Source organism: Odocoileus virginianus, chromosome 9 (genome assembly GCF_023699985.2).
Source record: "Odocoileus virginianus isolate 20LAN1187 ecotype Illinois chromosome 9, Ovbor_1.2, whole genome shotgun sequence".
Taxonomy (NCBI): Eukaryota; Metazoa; Chordata; class Mammalia; order Artiodactyla; family Cervidae; genus Odocoileus; species Odocoileus virginianus.
This window is the reverse complement of record NC_069682.1, coordinates 71,173,379-71,195,388: the sequence shown is the minus strand read 5'-3', so window position 1 is coordinate 71,195,388 and position 22,010 is coordinate 71,173,379. Positions and strand designations below refer to the sequence as shown.

Here is a 22,010-nt window from a genome sequence, read left to right as displayed (position 1 = left end):
ACCTCTGCTTGCTTGTTCTTTCTCTCATTTTAAATAGATAAGACCAAAACGTCTATATCTGGACAGGAGTTGAAGGCTCATTTCCTCAAGAAGTTAAAAAATGACTGCAGAGAGCAAAGAGCAGAGCGAGATCTGAGACCCGCCTGAGTCCAGTTTAGCCAGCCCGCCTTCCTTCCCCCGCCTTTTGCTGGCGACCCCATCCAACCCGCAGTCAAGGGGCTGACCAGGATCACAGGGGACTGTGACACTTCTCCTCCCTCAGCTGCCGAGCTCCCAGTTTTCTCTGTTGTCATTTTGTTCTGCAACTTAAAGCCAATATAAACATCTTACCCCATCACAGGACCTGTCGACAGGCGACCTTTGTGAACACCTGCCCCCTTGGGTTGAGTTCTTCAACAGTCATGTCTCCCAGTTTTATTCATGGGGAAACTGAGGTTCCTCACTGGCTTATTGATGGGGAGACCCGGCTGGTGAGTGATGGAGCCGAGACTAAAATACAGAGTCGCCTAGCCTACGGCATCAGCCCGGCTCGCCCAGACCCCTCCCCGAATCACACGCTACCTGAGAGCTGGGGGTGCGTCCGCTCATCTCTGCATCCTCCGTGGTGCTGGCAGAGAAGAGGTGACCAGAAATGTCTGCTCTCCCAGACTTTTTCCTTTCCTTTCACTGCGGGGTGATTTGTCTTGCGTTGGTTGGAGGGTTCGGAGGCAGGCTGACTACCTGACTTGGGACCTGGGCTCACACAGACACATCCAGAAGATGGCTGAGTCCAGGGGAGGAATGCTGTCTGCAGAAGTGGTCTCTGGAGGCGTTCCTGCCAGCCTCTTCCCTAAGCCAGTTGCAAATAACTTTTCTTGCAACTTTAACCAAATTGGGTTTTTGCTCTGCTCTAGCTATCGCTGATCAAAGAAGCTCTCACTGCCCCTGCCAGAAGCCATCAAAGCAATCATGATGCAACTTGTGGCCTAATGCGCTTCCTCTTTCTCTAGGTCCGTGAGTAGAGAGGGAAGAGAAACAAATCCACGGAGCACAGCTGCAGACTCCTACCTCCCGCCAGAAGTAAGGGGATCCGCAGAAACGTGACATGGCCCCCGCCGGCGTCCTACTTTGCTTGCTCTCTGCAGCGGTCTTCTCTCTATTTGACGGAAGCGCGGCCTTCCTGTCCCACCACCGCCTGAAAGGCAGGTTTCAGAGGGATCGCAGAAACATTCGTCCCAACATCATTCTGGTGCTGACGGACGACCAGGACGTGGAGCTCGGTAAGCGCCCAGCTACTGGCAGGCAGCATCCCCCAGGCTCACCGTGCTGGGTCTCGGGCCCTGATGCAGATGCTCGGGTTGACCCTGCAGAGTTCATGTCTAATGGACTGAACCGAGTCCCGGGGTTGGCCCCACACACGGGGATGCACAGCTGGGTCCTCAAGGTTAGGGGTCTTCCACCTTTTCCTAATGCAGACCCATTCCTAGATTCCTCCAAAGTCCTAAGGAAAAGAGATGTTATGACCAGTTGATGACTTGCTGTCCAATTTCTACTGAGAACCTACTACGCTCCAGGCCATATTCTAGGACCTGGAACTTGAGGAACGAGTCAGGCAGGCAGTCTCTAGTCTCATGGAATGTGGGAGACAGATAATCAAGGTCATTGCTAGTTCATATGGAAGATCATTTCAAGAAGGGAGAAACGCTCTGGGGTAACTGTAGAGGATTCTGGCTTGCAGTGATGGTCGGAGCTACTTTGGATTAGTAATCAAGGAGGGCCTCTCAGAGGAGGTGATATTTGAGCTGATACCAAACAAAAGGGGGGAGCCAGCCTGGGCAGTATGTGTGTGTATTTCATGTGTGTGTGCACATACACCTGCAAATGTGGACCCCTGTTAAACCCATCTTAACAGGGGGCACCAGTCTTAACCCAAGGAAGGGTGGGCTTCCTTGGTGGTATCTCGGGAAAGGGAGGGTGGCCACTACTGCTAGTGAGCCGACTCAGTTTACAGGGATGGTGGCTTAGGAGGGTAAGGGTGGTCGCCTCTCATCCTGAACTGTTTCCCCTCTGGTCCTGTGGGCTCCAGGTAGAGCAAGTGAGGAGAAGGGCCTTGCCGAGATGGGGCTTGGTTATAGCAGGACGCTCTCCCTGATCCCTCACACAGCCCCCCGACCCCGGTCGTGTCCTTGCTTCACTGTGGAAACCCTCCTGGACTCCTCCCTCTCCCTCCTAAACGAGCCCTGGGCTCCTCCACCCAGCTGGACACCTTCATCTTCATGAGGCATCTCTCACCACATTTTCACTCACTTGAGAAGTTTCCGTACATGAGGCCACCAGGAGTGAGGCCCCCAGAGTCAATCAGCTGGACCTTCTGCTCCCTGGGGTCAAATTCCACTTACATTTCCAGCTCACCTTTGATGGTGTCTCTCAGTGTCAGCCCTGTTCTCCTTTACTTGTGTCTTCTCCCCCTTCAAATTCAATGATTTTACCGTTTCCATTTCTCCACGTTAAACCCCACACAACACTACCCTTGAGATCTATCAGGTGAGGCGCAAATGCAAATCACATATGTAATTCTAAAGTTCCTAGTGGCTGCACTTAAAAAAAAAAAAAAGCTGGGGAAATTAATTTTTAAAAGACCCAATATATCTAATTTATTGTCATCTTAACATGTAATCAATATAAAAACATCATTAATGGCATAGTTTATATTTTTTATATTGCTTTTTAAATCTGGCATATACACTTAGAAGACAGCTCAGAACCAGCCCCCTTTCCAGTTCAGTAGCCTTGTGTGTCTACAGTCCTGGACAGCATACAAGCCCCTGTGCATCTTCCTTCTACTATAAATCAGACTTCCCCCTCTTGCTAACAGTGGTGACGATAGACATGGTAGACCATCCTACCTTGTACTGTGAACATCTGGGGCAAAGCCTTCCAAGCACAGGGTACAGCCTGTGCAAAGGCCCTGAGGCAGAGCCAAGGAGACAGACGTGGCCAGGGGGAAAGGTCATAAGATGACCCAGGAGAGAAGGAAGGGAACCAGATTGTGGAGGCTCCCGTGGGTTGTGGTGAGGAGTGCCACAGTTGACCAGGTGAGGGGTAGGCTTTTAGCTTCTGTCCCCTATCAAAGGAAAACTGAATATTGTTGGTGGCAACAAATTTAAAGGTTGACCAGAAAAGCCTTTGCAGTCAAACATAAGATTGTGGTGGCGATCCAAATGAAAACCTACACCCTTTTTGAAATCAGTCTTTTAAGCACCAAGAAAAGGTGATTTATATGCATCCAAGCCACTCCCTTTTAATGATTTGTATTAATGATCACAAGTATAGATGTTTCTCAGGGAGTTGATTGGTGCAAAAAACAATTTGCAGCCAGAAGCAATCACAGCCTAGGGCTTTTATTGACAGTTTGATGCCTAGGATACCTGTTTCTCAAACCAGTCAATCCTAAAGGAAATTAACCCTGAATATTCATTGGAAGGACTGATGCTGAAGCTCCACTACTTTGGCCACCTGATGCAAAGAGCTGACTCACTGGAAAAGACCCAGCTGTTTGGAAAGATCAAAGGCAAAAGGAGAAGGGGGCAGCAGAGGATAAGATGGTTAGATAGCATCACTGACTCAATAGACATGAATCTGAGCAAACTCGGGGAGATAGTGGAGGACAGAGGAGCCTGGCATGCTGTAGTCCACGGGGTCTCAAAGAGTTGGGCACAACTTAGTGACTGAACAACTCCCCAGCAGCATTTAGATTGAGCCAGATTTGATAACCATGGGGAGCCTATAGAATGTGGCCATGGGACCGTGAGTTTTGTTTCTGGCAGAATTCTGCAAAGAGTGCTCACAGGCAGCACCTGACCTCCACGCACCTTGGTCATGTCTCGTGGCGTCCCTCAGGCTGTTTCCATCATAGTTATGCCTGAGAATTCAAGACTCCCTGGACGCTTATTCATGCATTCAATAGATATTGATTAAGTGCACTGTGCCGGGAGCAGAGGGGCTGGGGGAGGATCCCTCCAGCTGGACAGAACAGGAAAGGCAAAGACAGAAATGAGCTTGGTGGGTCAGGACAGAAAGAAGGCCTGTGAGCTGGAGCTGTGAGAGCCGGGGTGTATGGAGGGAGATGAGGCCAGATTCTGGGGGACCTTGTCATCATGGCAATGATTTTGAGTTTTATTCATAGTGGAATGGACATCAGGGAGGGCTGTGACCTGACTTATGTTCCAATAGGATCCCTCTGGCTGTTATGTTGAAATTAGGTGCCAGTAGAAGGACAGGGCCATAACAGGGCAGGCGAAGATGGGAGCTGGGACCAGGGCAGGAACAGTGAATCCCGAAGACGTGCGTGAATGGGTGGATGGCTGGGGGACTGAGGACAAAAGGAGATCCTAGATTTTTGACCTGAATCAAGGCTGATGATTGACTGTCCACTCTTAGGAGCGCCAAATTTTTGCTGCAGTTGCATGATCTAACGAAGTCTCATGTCAGAATCTGATTGTAGGTTTGCACCTGTGACTCTCGAACAAAGCATATGCAGATATAAGGAAGGGAGCTTCGGGCCTGATGAGGACGCGGAGAGAGGAAAGCAGAGAAAACCAGGGCAAACTTAAAATGCCTAGATCCCTCCTTTTCATTTGAATGCAGAGACTGAAGCCTGGAGAAACTAAGTCACTAGTCCAAGGCCACACAGCTAAGAAGTGGCCAAATAAGATTTGGACCCAGAGCCTGTGGTCTTAACCACAGCGCGACTTAACCGGTCCCTTGGGATGGCTATTGAGTTGTTTCTAGATTGGGAGTGTGTTTGTTAGTAGCTTTCACTGTTACCAATTCTGTTGTCAAAGAAAAATATTTTTTAAAATATTTGCTTATTTATTTGGCCGTGTCGGGTCTTAGTCATGGCACACGGGATTTTTGTGGTTCCCCATGGACTTCTCTCTAGTCGGGGCGTGCAGGCTCTAGAGCATACAGGCTCAGTAGTTGTGGCACACAGGCTTAGTTGCCCCCCAACATGTGGGATCTGAGTTCCCTGACCAGGAATTGAACCCACATCCCCTGCACTGGAAGCCGGATTCTTAACCACTGGACCGCCAGCGAAGTCCCCAAGAACGTCTTTATACATGCATCTTTGCATCAGCGAGCGAGGATTTCTGAAAGATAAATCCCAGGAAGTGGATGTAGTGGGTGTGGAGCCCACGTGCTCGGTGACATCTGTCAGTTTCCTCGCTTAGCACCCACTTGCACAGATCGGTCTTCCCTTCCACGAAGGAGCCAGTCCCTCCAGCAGCGTTTGGAGGAGACTGTGCTGCTTTCAGGAGGTGAGGGATGATGGCAAGGTGGTGGTGGGGGGAGGGTGGGCTTTTTATAAACCACCAGACAGACCCAGATCAATAATGCATGCTCCCCAAAAGGCCAGCACATTATCTCACAGTCAGCAACAACTGGCACGCGGAGGGTGGTCCTAAAAAATTTATCATCTGCTATTTTCTGCTCATCCAGGCGGCAGTTCTGACAGTTCTCGGGGCTGGAGCCTTCTCGACTAAGATAATTCCAGGCTTTCTTCCAGTCCCGGGGCGGAGAAGAGCCGTCCATCCTAATTAGGGTCTGGATGAGAGATCTGGTATAGGACAGAGCACAGAAGAAGGGCTCTTCCTGCCTCTGAATTGATTGCAAGGGGGGTGCTGGATCTTTTTTTTTTTTTTTTTTTTTCGTTTTCTTTCCTTTTTCCCTACATGCATCTGATGTGCCTCCCTGAGTGGTCACTTGGAAGTGTCCGTTGCCAGGGGGCCAGGTTATAGGACATATTGGTCAGAAAGTGGTCTCCACTATCAATATATTTTGGGGGACAATCCCCCTGTGTTTGGATGACTCTTGGAGATCGGTAGGGTCTTGGCTGCCATCTTCACCAGGAGGGTGGAACAGGGAGAAGCATACGGAAGCCAAGGTCTCATTTGCATGGTGTCCTTCAAATAGGCTTTGAAACCGGTGGAATCCGCCTGGGTTTCTGGTTTAATTCAATCCAGACAAACCCTTGGTGAGCCTCCAGGGCTGGGGCAGGCTCTGAGACACCAAGATGAGTTGGACACGATCCTTGCCTGAAGCCAGAGAATATTTGCAACATCCCAGAGCCGCCTGTTCTATTACTTGAACTGGACTTACTTTTTGAAGCTTAAGTGTTATTTGAAAAGGAAGCTTTAATTACGACTGTACATGAAAAAGTGGTATTCACTGCCTGCAGTAAAAGGTCACTGCAAAACCAAGTCTAATAAGAACAGCAGTGTTTTTATATTTCGGCAAGATGCTGCCTCCCATGGGGCTGAGGCCAGAATGGCTTTGTTATAAAAGGTGATGGGCAGTTTTGAGAGAGGAGTTCAAGGGGAAGTAGCCCCTTGCTGAGACTTTCTCCTTGACCTAATCAGCAGGTGGGTGACTGGAAAAGAGGAAAATTTTCTGGAGTCTGATCACACGTTTTGACTGTTGGGGCCATGCTTATATGGGTGCCACCTGGCAGTAACTCTTGTGTCGAGGGTTACGGAAACAGGCTGCAAATATCAGGCATTGATGCTTCGCTGCCCATTTTCCTGGGGTCCACAACAGGTTGGAACAAGGTGCCTTTCAGAGACCTCCTCAGTTTGTTGGGTTTCAGGTGTGGCACTCATGACTACGTGAACTACGGATCAGATGTTCACCATTCAAAAGAAGCCTTTGTCTCTCAGAATATCTTTCAATGAAAGTTCTCCAATAGAGACGTAAATATGAGAACTCTCTAGCGAAACAGCCGGGTTCAAACTCTTGTTCTGCTGCTGACTGTGTGGCCTTGAGAAAGTTACTTGACCTCTCTGGGCTTCTGTTTGCTCATCTGTAACATGGAGGAAGATCTATGAACCTAACCTTCTTGGTGAGGACTTAATATCCTGGAGCCCCAGGGATGGGGCCAACCCTCACATGAACCACGAAGCCTGGGAGAGGGATACACTAAAATCAAATTTCAAGAACTGGTGCCAGAAGAGGGCAGAATGGCTGGAGTGCCATCAAGTCCAGAAGATGCCCACGGCACCCCCGTAGGGCGCTCTCTGAAGCCAGGTACCCAGAGGGTGGACCAGACTCATTCATTCATGAGATGTGTATTGAGCACCTACAAGGTGCCAGGCGGGATCCAGCAGCCAACGAAATAGGCAGAACCTCTGCTCTCAGGGAGCTTGCATTCTAGGATAAGAGTTAATTTAAAAGATATGTAAAATATGTATTGGATTGGCCCAAAAAAAGTCATTTGGGTTTTTAAGAACATCATATGGAAAAACCTGAATGAACTTTTTGGCCAACCCAATACTATATGAGATAGTAAAAAGCTGTCAGAAGAAAACAAGGAAGGAAGGTCAGCAAGGAGGGGAGGGGAAAGGAAAAGTTGTGATTTTTATGTTGAGCAGCATGACTGAGAAGGGGGTACCTGGGCAAAGAAGGTTAGGGAATATGAGTGAAGGGGATTCCCCCGGGAAGAGTGTTCCAGGTAGAGAGCAGTGGGTGCAAAGGCCCTGGGGCAGAAGCGGTCCAGGCAGGCTCACGGAGCAGCCGACGGCCGCAGTGGGAGACCAGTGTGAGCAAAGGAGCCAGGGAGAGGTGAGGTCTGAGCGGCTCAGGCGGGGTCTTGCACTGGGGGAGGGCTGTGACTTTCTAAGTGACAGGCCACCAGGGAACGACATGGATGTCATGTGGCTTCTGTGTTAATTTTAACCTTTTGGCTACTTTATGGAGAACAGACTGAAGGGGTGCAATCAGAGCAGTGAGGGGCCTGCTGCAATAGTCCAGGCAGGAGATGGACCCCAAGAGAGGTCTACTGCAGTGGTCCAAGCACAAGATCTTGGCGGCTCAGACCAGGGTGGGCAAAGTGGTCAGACGCCACCCAGAGTTAGAGAGTGGCGCTGAAAAGATGTGCTAGTGATCTGATGTGGAGTGGGAGAGGAGTCCAGAATAACTCCAAGGTTTTGGCCTGAACATCTGGTGGGGGATTGTGCAGGGGGCAGGGGTGGATTTTCTATTTACAGAGATGGGGAAAGCTATCTAGAGCTCAGTTCTAGACACCAAGGCGGTCAACCTTTAGAGTCAGAAGTTCAAGTGGGGAGGCCCAGGCCTGGATGGGCCAGGAGTGGGGGAGGGTGGGAATTATATGCAGATCAAGTACCTGTTCATGCTTTCCTGGGTCGGAGACCCACACCAGATGCTCAGATGGGCTGGTGATCCTGCAAATGGCAAGCCTGCAGCCTGGAGAGCTGTCTTGTGGGAGAGGCTGACTTGAGAAAGCGGCTCGGGAGGGCCTCTGGCCAGGCACTTGTTTGCCTCTTTCCATCTGTGAACACGAGGAAGCCACACCCTGTGCTGCAGACTGATATTCAGAAATCAATTCTAAATTGCAGGCTTGGGTGCTCTGCGGGAGCCAGATGGCTGGAAGCCTAGGATAGTGTGCCCAGATTCCGGACGCCAGATCAGTGGTAACTTCCAACACAGCCTCTCTGAGAATCCAGCTCCTGACATTCCTGCTGCCGCTCACTGGTGTTAGAAAAACATGTGGATGCAGGTCACTGAGGAGGAAGAGAGACTTATTTGGACCCACCCTGGTGTTCGACTTGCCAAGTACATTCCTGCAAGATCTTTTTTAAATTCAGCACCATTTAGGAGATCACTTAAATTTTGGAAGCTAAGTGTATCAGGATTAGGTTTGGCTGCGGGTGAAAGAAAATATAAAATAACAGTGGCTTAAACAAGACAGAATTTTGCTTCTTAATCACATAAAAATGTCTGGAAGTTGGCAGTTCAGGGCTAACATAGTGGCTTCAACGTTATGAGGGAATCAAGCTCCTTCTCTACTTATGTATTCTACTATTCTTATGGTGTGGCTTCCATCTTTAAGGTTACCTTCATGACTCAGAATAGTGCTGGATCTCCAGCTATCACAGCCGTGCTCTAGATAGGAGGAGGAGGCAGAAGGGAAGAGAATGGACCTTTGAGTCAAGTCAGCTCCCTTTGGGAACCTCATCCCAGACATCACCTACAACACACAGAACTTATTAGTCACGTGATGTCAGCAAGAAATATAGGACACATTCAAACCTAGACTATTCAGTGAGGGTTTAACTTTTTGCAAGTTAAAGCAAGTGTGGGGAAATCACCAATGATAGGGTAGCACTCAAGGCTAGTTAGTAACAGTGGGGTCATCTCTAAACCAAGACCAAGGGGGTAAGGTCAGCAAATGGTTACTGGGAACCTTGAGACACAGGGCCACTCAGTGAGAGTTGGCACCCTCGGTTGACACCAAGGGAGTGAGATGGAGGAATCCAGACCCTAATCTTAGCTCTTCCTTTTGCTGATCTCCTGCCAGGGCCCCCCATCAGCCAAACTCAGCCAAAGCCAGACTGTAAAGCCACTGGTGGGTATACCCCATCCAGGTCAGATCCCTGGGCTGGAAAACCAAGCAGAAGGTGGATCCAGAAGGTTAAAGGGACGACCACTTCCGCTGCAAGAGAGTCTAGAAAATGTAGTTTCCTAGCAGGGTGTGTTGAAGATTAGGGAGCGTTGATAAGAAAGAAGGGGAAACACGTTGGCGGACAACCTGGGGTCTCAGCCACACCAGAGATCAGGAACAGGGGTCCCAGGAAGGGGCAGCAACCCCAGCAGTGGATGTGTGGTTATGTGATGGGCACCCTGAGAAGGAGATATTCACATGGAAACCTGGGGGAGAAACATCCCAGGCAGGGAGGAACTGCTGAGAACTTTGAGGAGGGCAGCAGGACCTGGGGAGGGAGGGAGAGAAGGGTACTGGTGAGGGCAGAGAAGAGATGAAGGAAGGTCCAGATTTTATTCTCAGGCCAATGGGAAGTGACTGAAATGTTCTGAGCAGGTCAAGCATGCATGATTCATGCTTTCAGTGGCTCTGGCTGCTGGTGGAGAAGTGGGGGACAGGAACACAATCTGATAGACCAGTTGTCCCGGTGGGAGGTGATTGGGGGTGCTGCAGAAGAGAAGGGGGTAAACGAGCAAGTTTTGTTTTGAAGGTCAGCACGCCTTGTCGATGGAGTACAAGTGGGAGGGGAGGGAAGGAGAATCAAGGATGACTGAGGTTTTTGGCTGAGCTCTTGGGCAGATGGTGGTCCGTTTACTGAGATGGGAGACTAGGGGAGGAGGCATGGGTTTTCACACTTGGGACAGACGTCAGCTGCTTTGCCAACATCACCCACCAGGACAGTGGCTGGGTGACTGACTCTGTGGCCCACCCTGAAAAATGGGCAGAATATCTTGGAGAGGCTGCCTCATTGAGGCAATGGCCTCTGGCAGGGGCAGCGAGTTGGCAAATTATTAGTGAGAGGGACGTTTCTGGGTGGAGTTCCTCGGAGAGGAAATGGCCGGTCATTGCTGGGCACCATTGTTATACCCATGACCTGCCCTGCCCCAGGCACCTCCCCTCCCTTGAGAAAGCCGGGGTTGGAATTTTTTCCCAGAAGCTTCTGCTGGCTCTGGTTTGCAGGAGAAAAAACATACTGCATGGTTTTTCTCATTTTTTTCAGTCTAGTGTTCATTAACGAAATTCCATTACTGCCTCTTGAACATCTGCTTTAACTGATTTTGGGGTTAAGAAACCAGTTTTAAGCCTTGGATTTTTATCGCTAAAATCAACAATAATATTTAACTTTATTTTGTAATCTCCAAGGGTCAGGAATGGTTCCTCCTCTGCCACCACCATGAGGAAACCTCGTCTGAGAAGCGGGTCCCAGGAATCCAGTGGATTTTTCTGGATTGAGTTGTAGGCACGGCAGTTGTTGCCAACCGACAACAGTGGGAACGCTCCAACAGGAGGAGGGGATCAAATGTAACTGCTTGGGAGACAGTGGAGTCCCTGGGCCAGAGGCGGCCTCTGATTGCTGCTGCTAGTTTCCCAGGCCTTCTCCTCGCCTCACTGCTGGGGACAGAGCGCTTCTGGGGCCCTTGGACTGATGGGGCCCAGCCTGACGTGGCCATTCAGCAGGTGTCGCCACGAGCTGGCGGCTCACAATCTGAGCCAGTGACATTGAGGGGATTCCAGGGACACTCCCGGGCCAGCTGAGGGCCAGTCGAGGGCTGTCACTTAAATTCCAGCCTGGCAGGCGGTCACCAGCGGCTGGAGGCTGGTACAGGACGCACATGCTTCCCCACCTGTGGCCTGAGCTCACAGCCCCCCAGCCCCTGCCTGTCCAGGGCAAGGCTCTGTGCCAGCTTTTGCTCAAACCCACCACCCCTCTATACCCTCTTAAAGCCTGTTCTTTGTGGATCTCCAGGCCGCAGTGTTACTTTGCGAGTTTACTTAGCTGGTCAGTTCAGCTGGAATAGAACCAGCTAAGGGTTGCAAGGGCTTCCCTTGAGGGTCAGATGGTAAAGAATCCACCTGTGATGCGGGAGACCCAGGTTCAATCCCTGGGTCGGGAAGATCCCCCGGAGAAGGGCAAGCCCAGTGCAGCAGGGCCAGGCCAGGACTGCAGGTGAGGGGAGTGGGCCTGACGGGGGCCATGCAGACTGCAGGGGGGCCCTTCTAGAACCAGCCTTAGCTACTCAGACCCACCCACCTGTGTGCCCATCAAGGCCAGATCTATGTATTTTCATGCTAAGCCTAAAATCCGGATTGATGTGAAATCTCCTGAATAAAACTCAAAAGTTAGCAATTAATTCAGATTTTTAACCACTTCTGAGCAGACCTAAATCCAACACATGCAGACAAGAGTCTGTCCAGAGACGCTCAATTTGTGAACTCTATGTTACACTATATATAGTTGGGAGCTACTGTAATTTACATTTTTAAAAGCTAACATGTTTTGGATCTTTTCTATATGCCAAGCATTGAACTAAAGGCTTTGCATATATTTATCTCAATTAAAATTCTGCAATAGTCTAGGTAAGAAACAGCAGTGGTTAAACATTGATTTAAGTCAAGACCCTGGGTTGGCTAACCATGTCCCACCTCCCACAACTTTCCCAAGGAGGGTCCAACATCACAGACTCTATTTACCTCTCATTTTAAGAAGACAAAGATCAGAAAGCGTATCTCTTAGTTATCCATCTAAACCAACGCCTCCTCTGTTATGCCACCCAGGTTGGGGGCTCTGGAATTTTGTCTTGGGGAAGGGGGCATGTAGGGTGTGTCTTCTCTCAGCTGACATAGACTTCTAGGACAGAAAGTAGACATGAACCACCCAAGTCCCGGGAATGGCCAAAATCAGGTCATGTTTTGAATCTTGAGAGCCCCAGCACCTGCTGAGTCCCCAGAGGTGGTGGTTGCCCTGACCCAGACCTCTAGAAGTGCACATTAAATCAGCGTGTCCCAAATGCCTTTCTATGTATGACACAGGTCATGCACAAAATCATCTTATGTGACAGGTTGACAAACATTGATTTTTTTCTACTTACAAACCTCTTTTGATATGCTTCCAGAAAAAAAATCTAAGTAGCACATCAAATCCAGAATTTTACATTGTCACTTGGGTTGAAAACAAAGTTTTTAAAGTCACATTAAAGAAAAATATCAAATCAAGTAAATAATAGACCAGCTGGTGCACTGAGAGCCCCCCAACCCCTCCCCACCCAAAAAAAACAATCAGTGGGAAAGGGAGTGGGCAGATGAGGGTGCGGGGGAAGCACCATGCTTCTGGCAAGTGCGTGGTTTGGGCACCAAAATTTAAGCCATCAGGGTGGGGAGGGGGCCTCCCCAGTACATCTGAGTCACCGAGAAAGGTGTCAGAGTGACCTCACCCTGGCAAGGGAGGAAGGTGTGATCACAGAAGGACGCCGGCTGTGTTTTTGTCTGTATGTCCCCAGGCGTGTGTTGGACGACAGGAGTTTTGGTTGGCTGGCCTTTTTATTTCTGTGTGGCCTGGTCTTCCAGCCCCTTCCCTCCCCGTCAGAGCTGTCCATCTGCATGAGGGCTGTGCTGGGCAGGGAGATTAGATCATATGCTTTCCCGTTCCAGATGTGGCTTTATCGGGCCCCGTCACTGTGGCTGTTCTCATCAAGCAGGTTACTGTCCCCAAGGGGAGGCTTAACATGTCATGCTGCTTACGCCCAGATGCTGCTGTCATTTAGGGCATCGTTAGATTGTGCTCTAAGAGCAGATTGACACGGCTTCCCTGCAGCCAGCGTTATTTGGGCCGCGGCGGACACCCGAGCAGACACGTGCAGGGAACTGTTGGAAAGAGCAGACCATCACTCATGAGACTTGAGGGGCATGTGGTGACCCTGCTTTGGAGCCCATTACAAATAAGAAACAGTCTTGCAGACTGTTTGCCTTTTGCCAACGCAGCATCCAGGGCTGCTGACTGCAGGTGAATTATTCACCGGGTGGCAGAGCCTGGCTTTCCAGGAGGGTCTAGAGGTCGGGTGGGCGGCCAGCTTTGTCCTTTCCGCAGTCTCCAGAGCCCGAGCAAGGCCAAGTCCTCATTACCGGGCGCTTCCTTCTTTTCCTTGTGGTCTGGGAAGAGCAAGCAAAGGCTTGATTCTGCCTGGACTGCCCTAGATTCATGCCTTCAAGAAATATTTATTGAATGCCTACTATGTGCCAGGCGCTGTTCCAGGCCTCAGGGCTGTGGGGCATAGTCAGTGGTCCCAGCTCTCATGATGCTGATATCTAGGGCTGCAGAGAGGGTGACCAGCAAGATGAAGATGTAAATGTGCCAGAGTGTTGAGTTGGCCCCAAAAGTTCATTCAGGTTTGCCAGCCAATGCTGGCAAAGCCAGCATGGAAAAACCCGAACAAATTTTTTGACAAACCTGAGATATAGTGTGTTAGATCAACACATGCGGAGTTGAAAACGTAAAACATAAAAAGAAAGAGGATGTGAAATACTGAAGACAAGAGAGTAAAATTGTGGATGTGGTCAGCAGGGTAGGCCTCACAAAAAAAGAGAACTATTTTTTTTAATTGAAGTATACAATATTGTAAGTTACAGGTGTAGTGTATAGTGATTCACAATTTTTAAAGGTCATTCTCCATTTATACTCATTATAAAATATTGGCTGTATTCCCAGTGCTGCGGAATATATCCTTGCAGTTTATCTTACACCTCATAGTTTGCACCTCTTAATCCCCTATGTGTACATCACCCCCTCCCCCCAAGAGGAGAACTTTTGAGTAGAAACAAGGAGGGGTGAGGACCCAGGCCCTGGGATTGCTGGGGAAAGACATCCCCAGCAGGAAGAACAGCCTGGGCAAAGGCTCTGGGGCGGGAACAAGTTGGCAAGCGTAAGGAGAGGCGAGGACCACAGAGGGCGGGGAAGAATGGGGAGCCTGGTCCCGCAGGGGCTGCAGTCAACCTCGCAGACTTTGTTCTCTGGGTGAGTGGGAGCTGTGGGTGATGCTGAGTAGAGGCACTGCGGCTACTCCCCTGGAAATAAACGGCCAGAGTCCAGGTGGGAAGCAATGGACCTAATTCAGAGGAAAGAGGATGACCGCCTGCCTGGGGAGGAGGTGACAAGACTCTAGAGTGTGAGTGTCCTTTGAGAAAGAACAGCAGGCTCTGCTGATGGACCGGGTGTGGAAACAGAAAGATGGGACCAGGGAGAAGCCACGATTATTGCCCGAGTAACTGGAGGATGGGAGAGTTGGTCCATAAAGTAGGCTGAGCACTGAAGAATTGATGCTTTTGAACTGTGGTGCAGCAGAAGACTCTTGAGAGTCCCTTGGACTGCAAGGAGCTCCAAGCAGTCCATCCTAAAGAGGATCAGTCCTGAATATTCATTGGAAGGACTGTTGCTGAAGCTCCAATGCTTTGGCCACCTGATGCAAAAAGCCAACTCATTGGAAAAGGCCCCAATGCTGGGAAAGATTGAAGGTAAAAGGAGAAGGGGGTGACAGAGAATGAGATGGTTAGATAGCATCACTGACTCAGTGGATGTGAGTTTTAGCAAACTCTGGACGACAACGGAGGACAGAGGAGACTGGTGTGCAGGAATCCATGGGGTCGCAAAGAGTCAGACATGACTTAGCAACAGAACAACAACAGACTAGGGGAGTGGGGAGGACCTCAGGGGACCCCCAAGGTGTCTCTTAGCAATCACATCACTGGGCAGACATTTGTGGGTTGTGCCAAACACCAGCCATTCCCTTACCCTCCCACAATTTTCACTGTGTCCATGTGCCACTTGTATTGCTGTTTTTTGAAACGGCTGTAACTATTTTTTGAGAACAGGATTCTACTACCCTAAATGAGAAGCTAGCATCACTTTCCCTAAGTAGAAGGAAAGTTAAACCATGCGATCAAGTTTAAGCTAATACGGCTGTCCACCCGGAGCTTCAAGGGGGTGGCCTTATCTCTTTCCTTTGAAATAGGAAGTGTGTGAGTGTTAAGGACGTGACCACATCCCTGCACCCACCTGAGAACTTTCTCCTGGAGTTGATCAGAAGGAGTGAATGGGAATCAGTTTCCCACGCTGGGGTCCCTGGCACTTGTTGACGTGACCCCGAACCACTGTCCCTGCTGGTGCGTCAGATAAAGTCACATCCAGGGTGACGTGGGGACCCACACGAGAGTCCCGGGGATGATTCTGACCTTCACTGAAGCTGAGGGTTACAAAGTGTGTAGGGACCTCCGTGCCCCTCCTGGGTTCATTATCAGCACCCCTGCGTGGTGTCCACTGGACGCTTCTTGGACGTGACACGAAACCCCCATCAAACACGCTGGGCTGAAGTCCTCCCGTCCCGCTTCCCTGGCTCTGCAGTTCTCACCAGGCACCTAACTCCCTGCGCCCGGCTCCCTCTTCTGTTAAGTGGTTTGCTGGGAGGATTAAGTAACACGGTGCAAGCCGCGTGCCCGGCACAGTGCGTAAAGCAGAGTCCGCCGACAACAGTCACCACGTTAATCGTGATTGTTACGGATGTGCAGCACCGCCCTCTACCCCAGGGCCGAGTTAGAGCTGTCTCAACAATTAGGTTATATTAGGAGCTGCCACACCAGGGCCTTCAGGGACTGGCAAGTACTGTGACGGGGCAGAGCTGGTGTCAGACTATAGAAGGTGCTGGGCAGTATGGCAGACACAGAGCACATCGTCTGTTAGCTGCTATTCGAAGTCAGATTTTTTTTTTAATCTATGACACACAACACATACATGCGTATCATGAACACAGACCCACTTGGGCTCCTGAGTTATATGGAAACACAGAGTGAGACAGTAAAGAGAACAAGCCTAGATCGCTGCTCCCTCAGAGCTGTTCTGCTGTGGAGCAGCGGGCAGCACGCAAATAAGTGAACTGTCTGGGGGCAGTAAGTGTTGGGGGGCCAGGTGAGGCAGGGAGGGGCCGTGGGGGTGCTGCAGTTTCAGGGTGGGGCCAAGGACGGCCTCTCAGATATGGGAGGTTTCATGAATAACCTGGAGGAGGATAGAAGGAGGCATCCCAAGGCCGGCGAGGCCCAGGGCTCTGCCGGACCCTGCGACCGAGGCCTGCTCCCTCTGCAGGTTCCGGCGAGTTTGCACCAGCTGGTGGAGGGGAGCTTTGGAAAAGCCCACCACCTCCATCCCCGGCCGAGGGAGACTTCACACCTGGTGTCAGTTGCTCAGACGTGTCTGGCTGTCTGCGATCCCATGGACTGCAGCACACCAGCCTCCCCTGTCCTTCACTATCTCCCGGAGTTTGCTCAGATTCGTGTCCACTGAGTCAGTGAGGCCATCCCACCTGGCAGAAACCCTCTAATTGCCACCAGTTACAGATGGGGCCCATGGGGACTTCTCAGGAGGACATGTGACCTTGGCAACAGATGCTCACATAGTTCCAGGGCCTGATGATTCCTGGTCAGACACAAAGCCAGTTCTTTGCCCACCGGGGTGACCTTAGCCAAGAGGCTCAGGAAACACACCTGGTTCCAGGTGGGCATCTCTTACAAAACTGCCTCAGCGCTGAGCTCAAGAGGGCAGGCTCTGCTCTGTTCCCTTCAGTTGTTCAGTGAGATATTACAGGGCATCAATTATATATTCCTGGGGGTAGGGGGTGGACAGCACCCTGGATCATTCAGGACTCTCAGTCCAAAAGCAGAGGCTGATTACAAATAAGGGCACTTGTAAAGGAAACCTTTTCAGAAGGAGAGAAATGCTAAGAAGAAACCTACACGGCTGTGATAGCAAGTAAGCAGGGAGCTCCTCCAGATGGGGTGCTCAGCCAGGACTTGTTGAGGACGTGACTGTTGAGATCCGAATAATCGGACAGGCCAGCAAAGCAAAATCTCAGAGAGGTACTGCCCAGCAGAAGGGAGAAAGCAAGTGCAAGGATCCTGGGGCAGGGGTGAGCTTGGAGCCCCTGAGAAACAAAGAGGAAGCTCGTGTAGCCAAGTGAGCAAGGGGCAGGGAAGTTCAGTTCAGTTCAGTGGCTCAGTCATGTCTGACTCCTTGCAACCCCATGGACTGTAGCACGCCAGGCCTCCCTGTCCATCACCAACTCCCAGAGCTTGCTCAAACTCATCATATCCATCAAGTCAGTGATGCCATCCAACCATCTAATCCTCTGTCGTCCCCTTCTCCTCCCGCCTTCAATCTTTCCCAGCATCAGGGTCTTTTCCAATGAGTCAGTTCTTCGCATCAGGTTGCCAAAATATTGGAGTTTCAGCTCAACATCAGTCCTTCCAATGAATATTCAGGACTGATCTCCTTTAGGATGGACTGATTGGATCTCCTTGCAGTCCAAGGGACTCTCAAGAGTCTTCTCCAACACCACAGTTCAAAAGCTTCAGGTCTTCAGCATTCAGCTTTCTTCATAGTCCAACTCACATCCATACATGACTACTAGAAAAACCATAGCTTTGACTAGATGGACCTTTGTTGGCAAAGTAATGTCTCTGCTTTTTAATATGCTGTCTAGGTTGGTCATAGCTTTTCTTCCAAGGAGCAAGTGTCTTTTAATTTCATGGCTGCAGTCACCATCTGCAGTGATTTTAGAGTCCAAGAAAATAAAGTCTGTCACTGTTTCCATTGTTTCTCCATCTGTTTTCCATGAAGTGATGAGACCAGATGCCATGATCTTAGTTTTGTGAATGTTTAGTTTTAAGGCAACTTTTTCACTCTCCTCTTTCACTTTCATCAAGAGGCTCTTTTCTTCTTCACTTTCTGCCATAAGGGTGGTGTCATCTGCATATCTGAGGTTATTGATATTTCTCTTGGCAACTTGGTTCCAGCTTGTGCTTCATCCAGCCCAGCATTTCTCATGATGTGCTCTGCATATAAGTTAAATAAGAAGGATGACAATATACAGCCTTGACGGACTCCTTTCCCAAGTTGGAACCAGTCTGTTGTTCCATGTCCAGTTCTAACTGTTGCTTACAGATTTCTCAGGAGGCAGGTTAGGTGGTCTGGTATTCCCATCTCTTTAAGAATTTTCCACAGTTTATTGTGATCCACATCGTCAAAGGTTTTGGCATAGTCAATAAAGCAGAAATAGATGTTTTTTTAGAGCTCTCTTGCTTTTTCGATGATCCAACAGATGTTGGCAATTTGATCTCTGGTTCCTCTGCCTTTACTAAATCCAGCTTGGACATCTGGAACTTCATGGTTCACGTACTATTGAAGCCTGATTTAAAGAATTTTGAGCACTACTTTGCTAGCATGTGAGATGAGTGCAATTGTGCAGTAGTTTGAGCATTCTTTGGCATTGCCTTTCTTTGGGATTGGAATGAAAATGACCTTTTCCAGTCCTGTGGCCACTGCTGAGTTTTCCAAATTTGCTCGCATATTGAGTACAGCCCTTTCACAGCATCATCTTTTAGGATTCGAAATAGCTCAACTGGAATTCCATCACCTCTACTAGCTTTGTTCGCAGTGATGCTTCCTAAGGCCCCCTTGACTTCACATTCCAGGATGTCTGGCTCTAGTTGAGTGATCACACCATTGTAGTTATCTGGGTCATTAAGATCTTTTTGTATAGTTATTTTGTGTATTCTTGCCACCTCTTCTTAATATCTTCTGCTTCTGTTAGGTCCATACCATTTCTGTCCTTTATTGTGCCCATCTTTGCATGAAATGTTCCCTTGGTATCTAATTTTCTTGAAGAGATCTCTAGTCTTTCCCATTCTATTGTTTTCCTCTATTTCTTTGCATTGATCACTGAGGAAGGCTTTCTTATCTCTCCTTGCTATTCTTTGGAACTCTGCATTCAAATGGGAATATCTTTCCTTTTCTCCTTTGCCTTTAGCTCCTCTTCTTTTCTCAGCTATTTGTAAGACCTCCTCAGACAACCATTTAGCATTTTTGCATTTCTTTTTCTTGGGCATGGTCTTGATCACTGCCTCCTGTACAGTGTCATGAACCTCTGTCCATAGTTCTTCAGGCACTCTCTATCAGATCTAATCCCTTGAATCTATTTGTCACTTCCACTGTATAATCGTAAGGGATTTGATTTAGGTCATACCTGAATGGTCTAGTGGTTTTCCCTACTTTCTTCAATTTAAGTCTGAATTTGACAATAAGGAGTTCGTGGTCTGAGCCACAGTCAGCTCCCGGTCTTGTTTTTGCTGACTGTATAGAGCTTCTCCATCTTTGGCTGCAAAGAATATAATCAATCTGATTTCAGTATTCACCATCTGGTGATGTCCATGTGTAGAGTCTTCTCTTGTGTTGTTGGAAGAGGGTGATTGCTGTCACCAGTGCGTTCTCTTTGCAAAACTCTGTTAGCCTTTACCCTGCTTCATTCTGTACTCCAAGGCCAAGTTTGCCTGTTACTCCGGGTATCTCTTGACTTCCTACTTTTGGAAGTCAGTGGCAAGGATACACAGAAGAAGAGGTGGCAAGAATATACAGAATGCTACTGCTAAGTCACTTCAGTAGTATCCGACTCTGTGCGACCCCACAGACGGCAGCCCGCCAGCCTCCCCCATCCCTGGGATTCTCCAGGCAAGAACACTGGAGTGGGTTGCCATTTCCTTCTCCAGTGCGTGAAAGTGAAAAGTGAAAGTGAAGTCGCTCAGTCGTGTCCAACTCACAGTGACCCCATGGACCACAGCCTACCAGGCGCCTCCATCCATGGGATTTTCCAGGCAAGAGTACTGGAGTGGGGTGCCACTGCCTTCTCCGAATATACAGAATAGATGAAGTCAAAGAAACGGGGAGGTGGGTTGGCAGGGAAGGCCGATCCAGACGGGTCTTAGACCCCCAGTAGAGAACGGGTATTTTCTTCTGAGTGTGAAGAGAAGCTGCTGCATGGTTTGCAGCCGTGAACAGACGTGATCTGTTTTCCCTGGGAAAGCGCTGGCTGTTTCCTCCCCTGTTTGGTGGGAAAATGGGGAGAGGAGCCGTGTAAATCTCCTTTTCCGTCTTTGGGGACAGAGTGCCGAGGGGGGTCTGATGTGTTGTTTTCAGGTCTCTGGGGGTGGTTGGCTCCCCAGCAAGAATCAGACACCGGGTAGACCCTGGATGGTTTCCCGTTGCTGTCCTAACAAATTGCACAATCTGGGTGGCTTAAAACAACGGAAATTTACCGCCTCAGAGCTGTGGAGACAGAAGTCTGCAATCACAGTGTTGGCAGGGCTGTGATCCCTCCAGAGCCCTAGGGGTGAACCCTTCTCTCCTCACCCAGCTCCTGGAGGCCCAAGGAGTTCCTCAGAGGCATATACGTGCCTCCCTCCGATCTCTCCTCCATCTTCACATGGCCTTCCCCTCCGTGTCTGTGTGCCTTCTTCCTTCTGTCTCTTGGAAGGACGCTTGTCCTTGGATTTAGGTCCCACATCCTAACCAATCTCAGCTCAAGGTGTTTTAGTACCTCTGCAGAGACCCTTTGTCTAAATTAGGTCCCATTCACAGGAGCCTGGACATAGGACAGGAACATATATATTTGGGGGGGGGGCATCATTCAACCCACTGTAGACCCTAAGTACTGCAAGGAAAAGAAAAAAGACTGAGGATAGCCTTAGAAGGAAGAGAAAAAGGATTTCCATGAAACCTCCTATGTGTCTGGGTGCCGGCCGGGTATGCAGTCACACATCCATTTTTCTGCACACGTGTATTGAGTGCCCGCTATGTCACACGCTGTGGGGCACTGGGGACTCGGCGCAGTCTCTGCACGCCTGGAGCCCTCGGGAGAGCGGACGGCGTGCAGGCACTGGCGCGCAGTAGGGTTTCCAAACTCCTTGCCTCCCTGCACCTTACTCTGCTCACAGCTTCATTGAGACACGAGAACAGGCATGAATGAAATCACCATTCCTAGTGTATTGAGAAGTCCTAGTAACACATGTGTAATAAGAGCTCAAGGGACTCAGAAGCCACAGCGATCCCAGGGAGGTGCGTCTGCAGTGACGGGTGAGATGTGCAGGGAGGTGGGAAGTGGGTTCCAAGCTGGAAGAACCAGGTGGACAAAGGCAGCCACCACGGGTCGTGACTGACACAGCGTTTCAGCAGAGACGATGTATTCAGAGAGAAGGCAGGCTGGGGTTGCCAGGTTGGCATGATCAGATTTCATTAAGAGGGAACAGTTCTTGGGAAAGTTCCAAATGAAACAAGGTATAATCTTCTCTCTGTTTACACAGTGTTTGCTTTCCAAAAAAAAAACCCAGTATATTTTAATACCCTGCAAAAAAAAAAAAATGTTATGTTTATATGCAAGACAAAGTTCTTTACTAGGCTCAGATAACTTATGAACAGGTTTTTACCTAACCACTCCTATGAATGTCTAGTGGAACTGGGGACTGGCAGAGTACTTCCTTTTTGCACTGAGGTCTGAAAGTGAAAAAAAAGTGAAAGTAAAGTTGCTCAGTCGTGTCTGACTCTTTGTGACCCCATGGACTGTAGCCTACCAGGCTCCTCCGTCCATGGAATTCTCCAGGCAAAAAGTACTGGAGTGGGTTGCCATTTCCTTCTCCAGGGAATCTTCCGGACCCAGGGATCGAACCCTGGTCTCCCACATTGTAAGCGGACGCTTTACCGCCTGAGCCAGCAGGGAAGTGTTGCAGGCTGCTGCCCACAAATGCCAAGAGTGCCCACCAGTCAGTCCCTGGAGGTTTCCAAAATGCACTCCCCTCCTGAGGGGTGGGGGTGCCGCCCTACTCAGGG

At 49.6% G+C, this 22,010-nt stretch overlaps 1 protein-coding gene across 5 annotated transcripts in view; it reads left to right on the top strand.

Moving 5' to 3' along the window:
- Positions 1-22,010, top strand: part of SULF2 (sulfatase 2) — a 125,302-nt gene that overhangs the window by 28,374 nt on the left and 74,918 nt on the right. For all 5 annotated transcript variants that reach the window (XM_070472735.1, XM_020887252.2, XM_020887253.2 and 2 more), the window contains exon 2: positions 990-1,259. In XM_070472735.1, coding sequence (XP_070328836.1) covers positions 1,085-1,259 — 175 coding nt within the window. In that variant the 5' untranslated portion in view covers positions 990-1,084. The remainder of the gene's footprint in view (positions 1-989; positions 1,260-22,010) is intronic.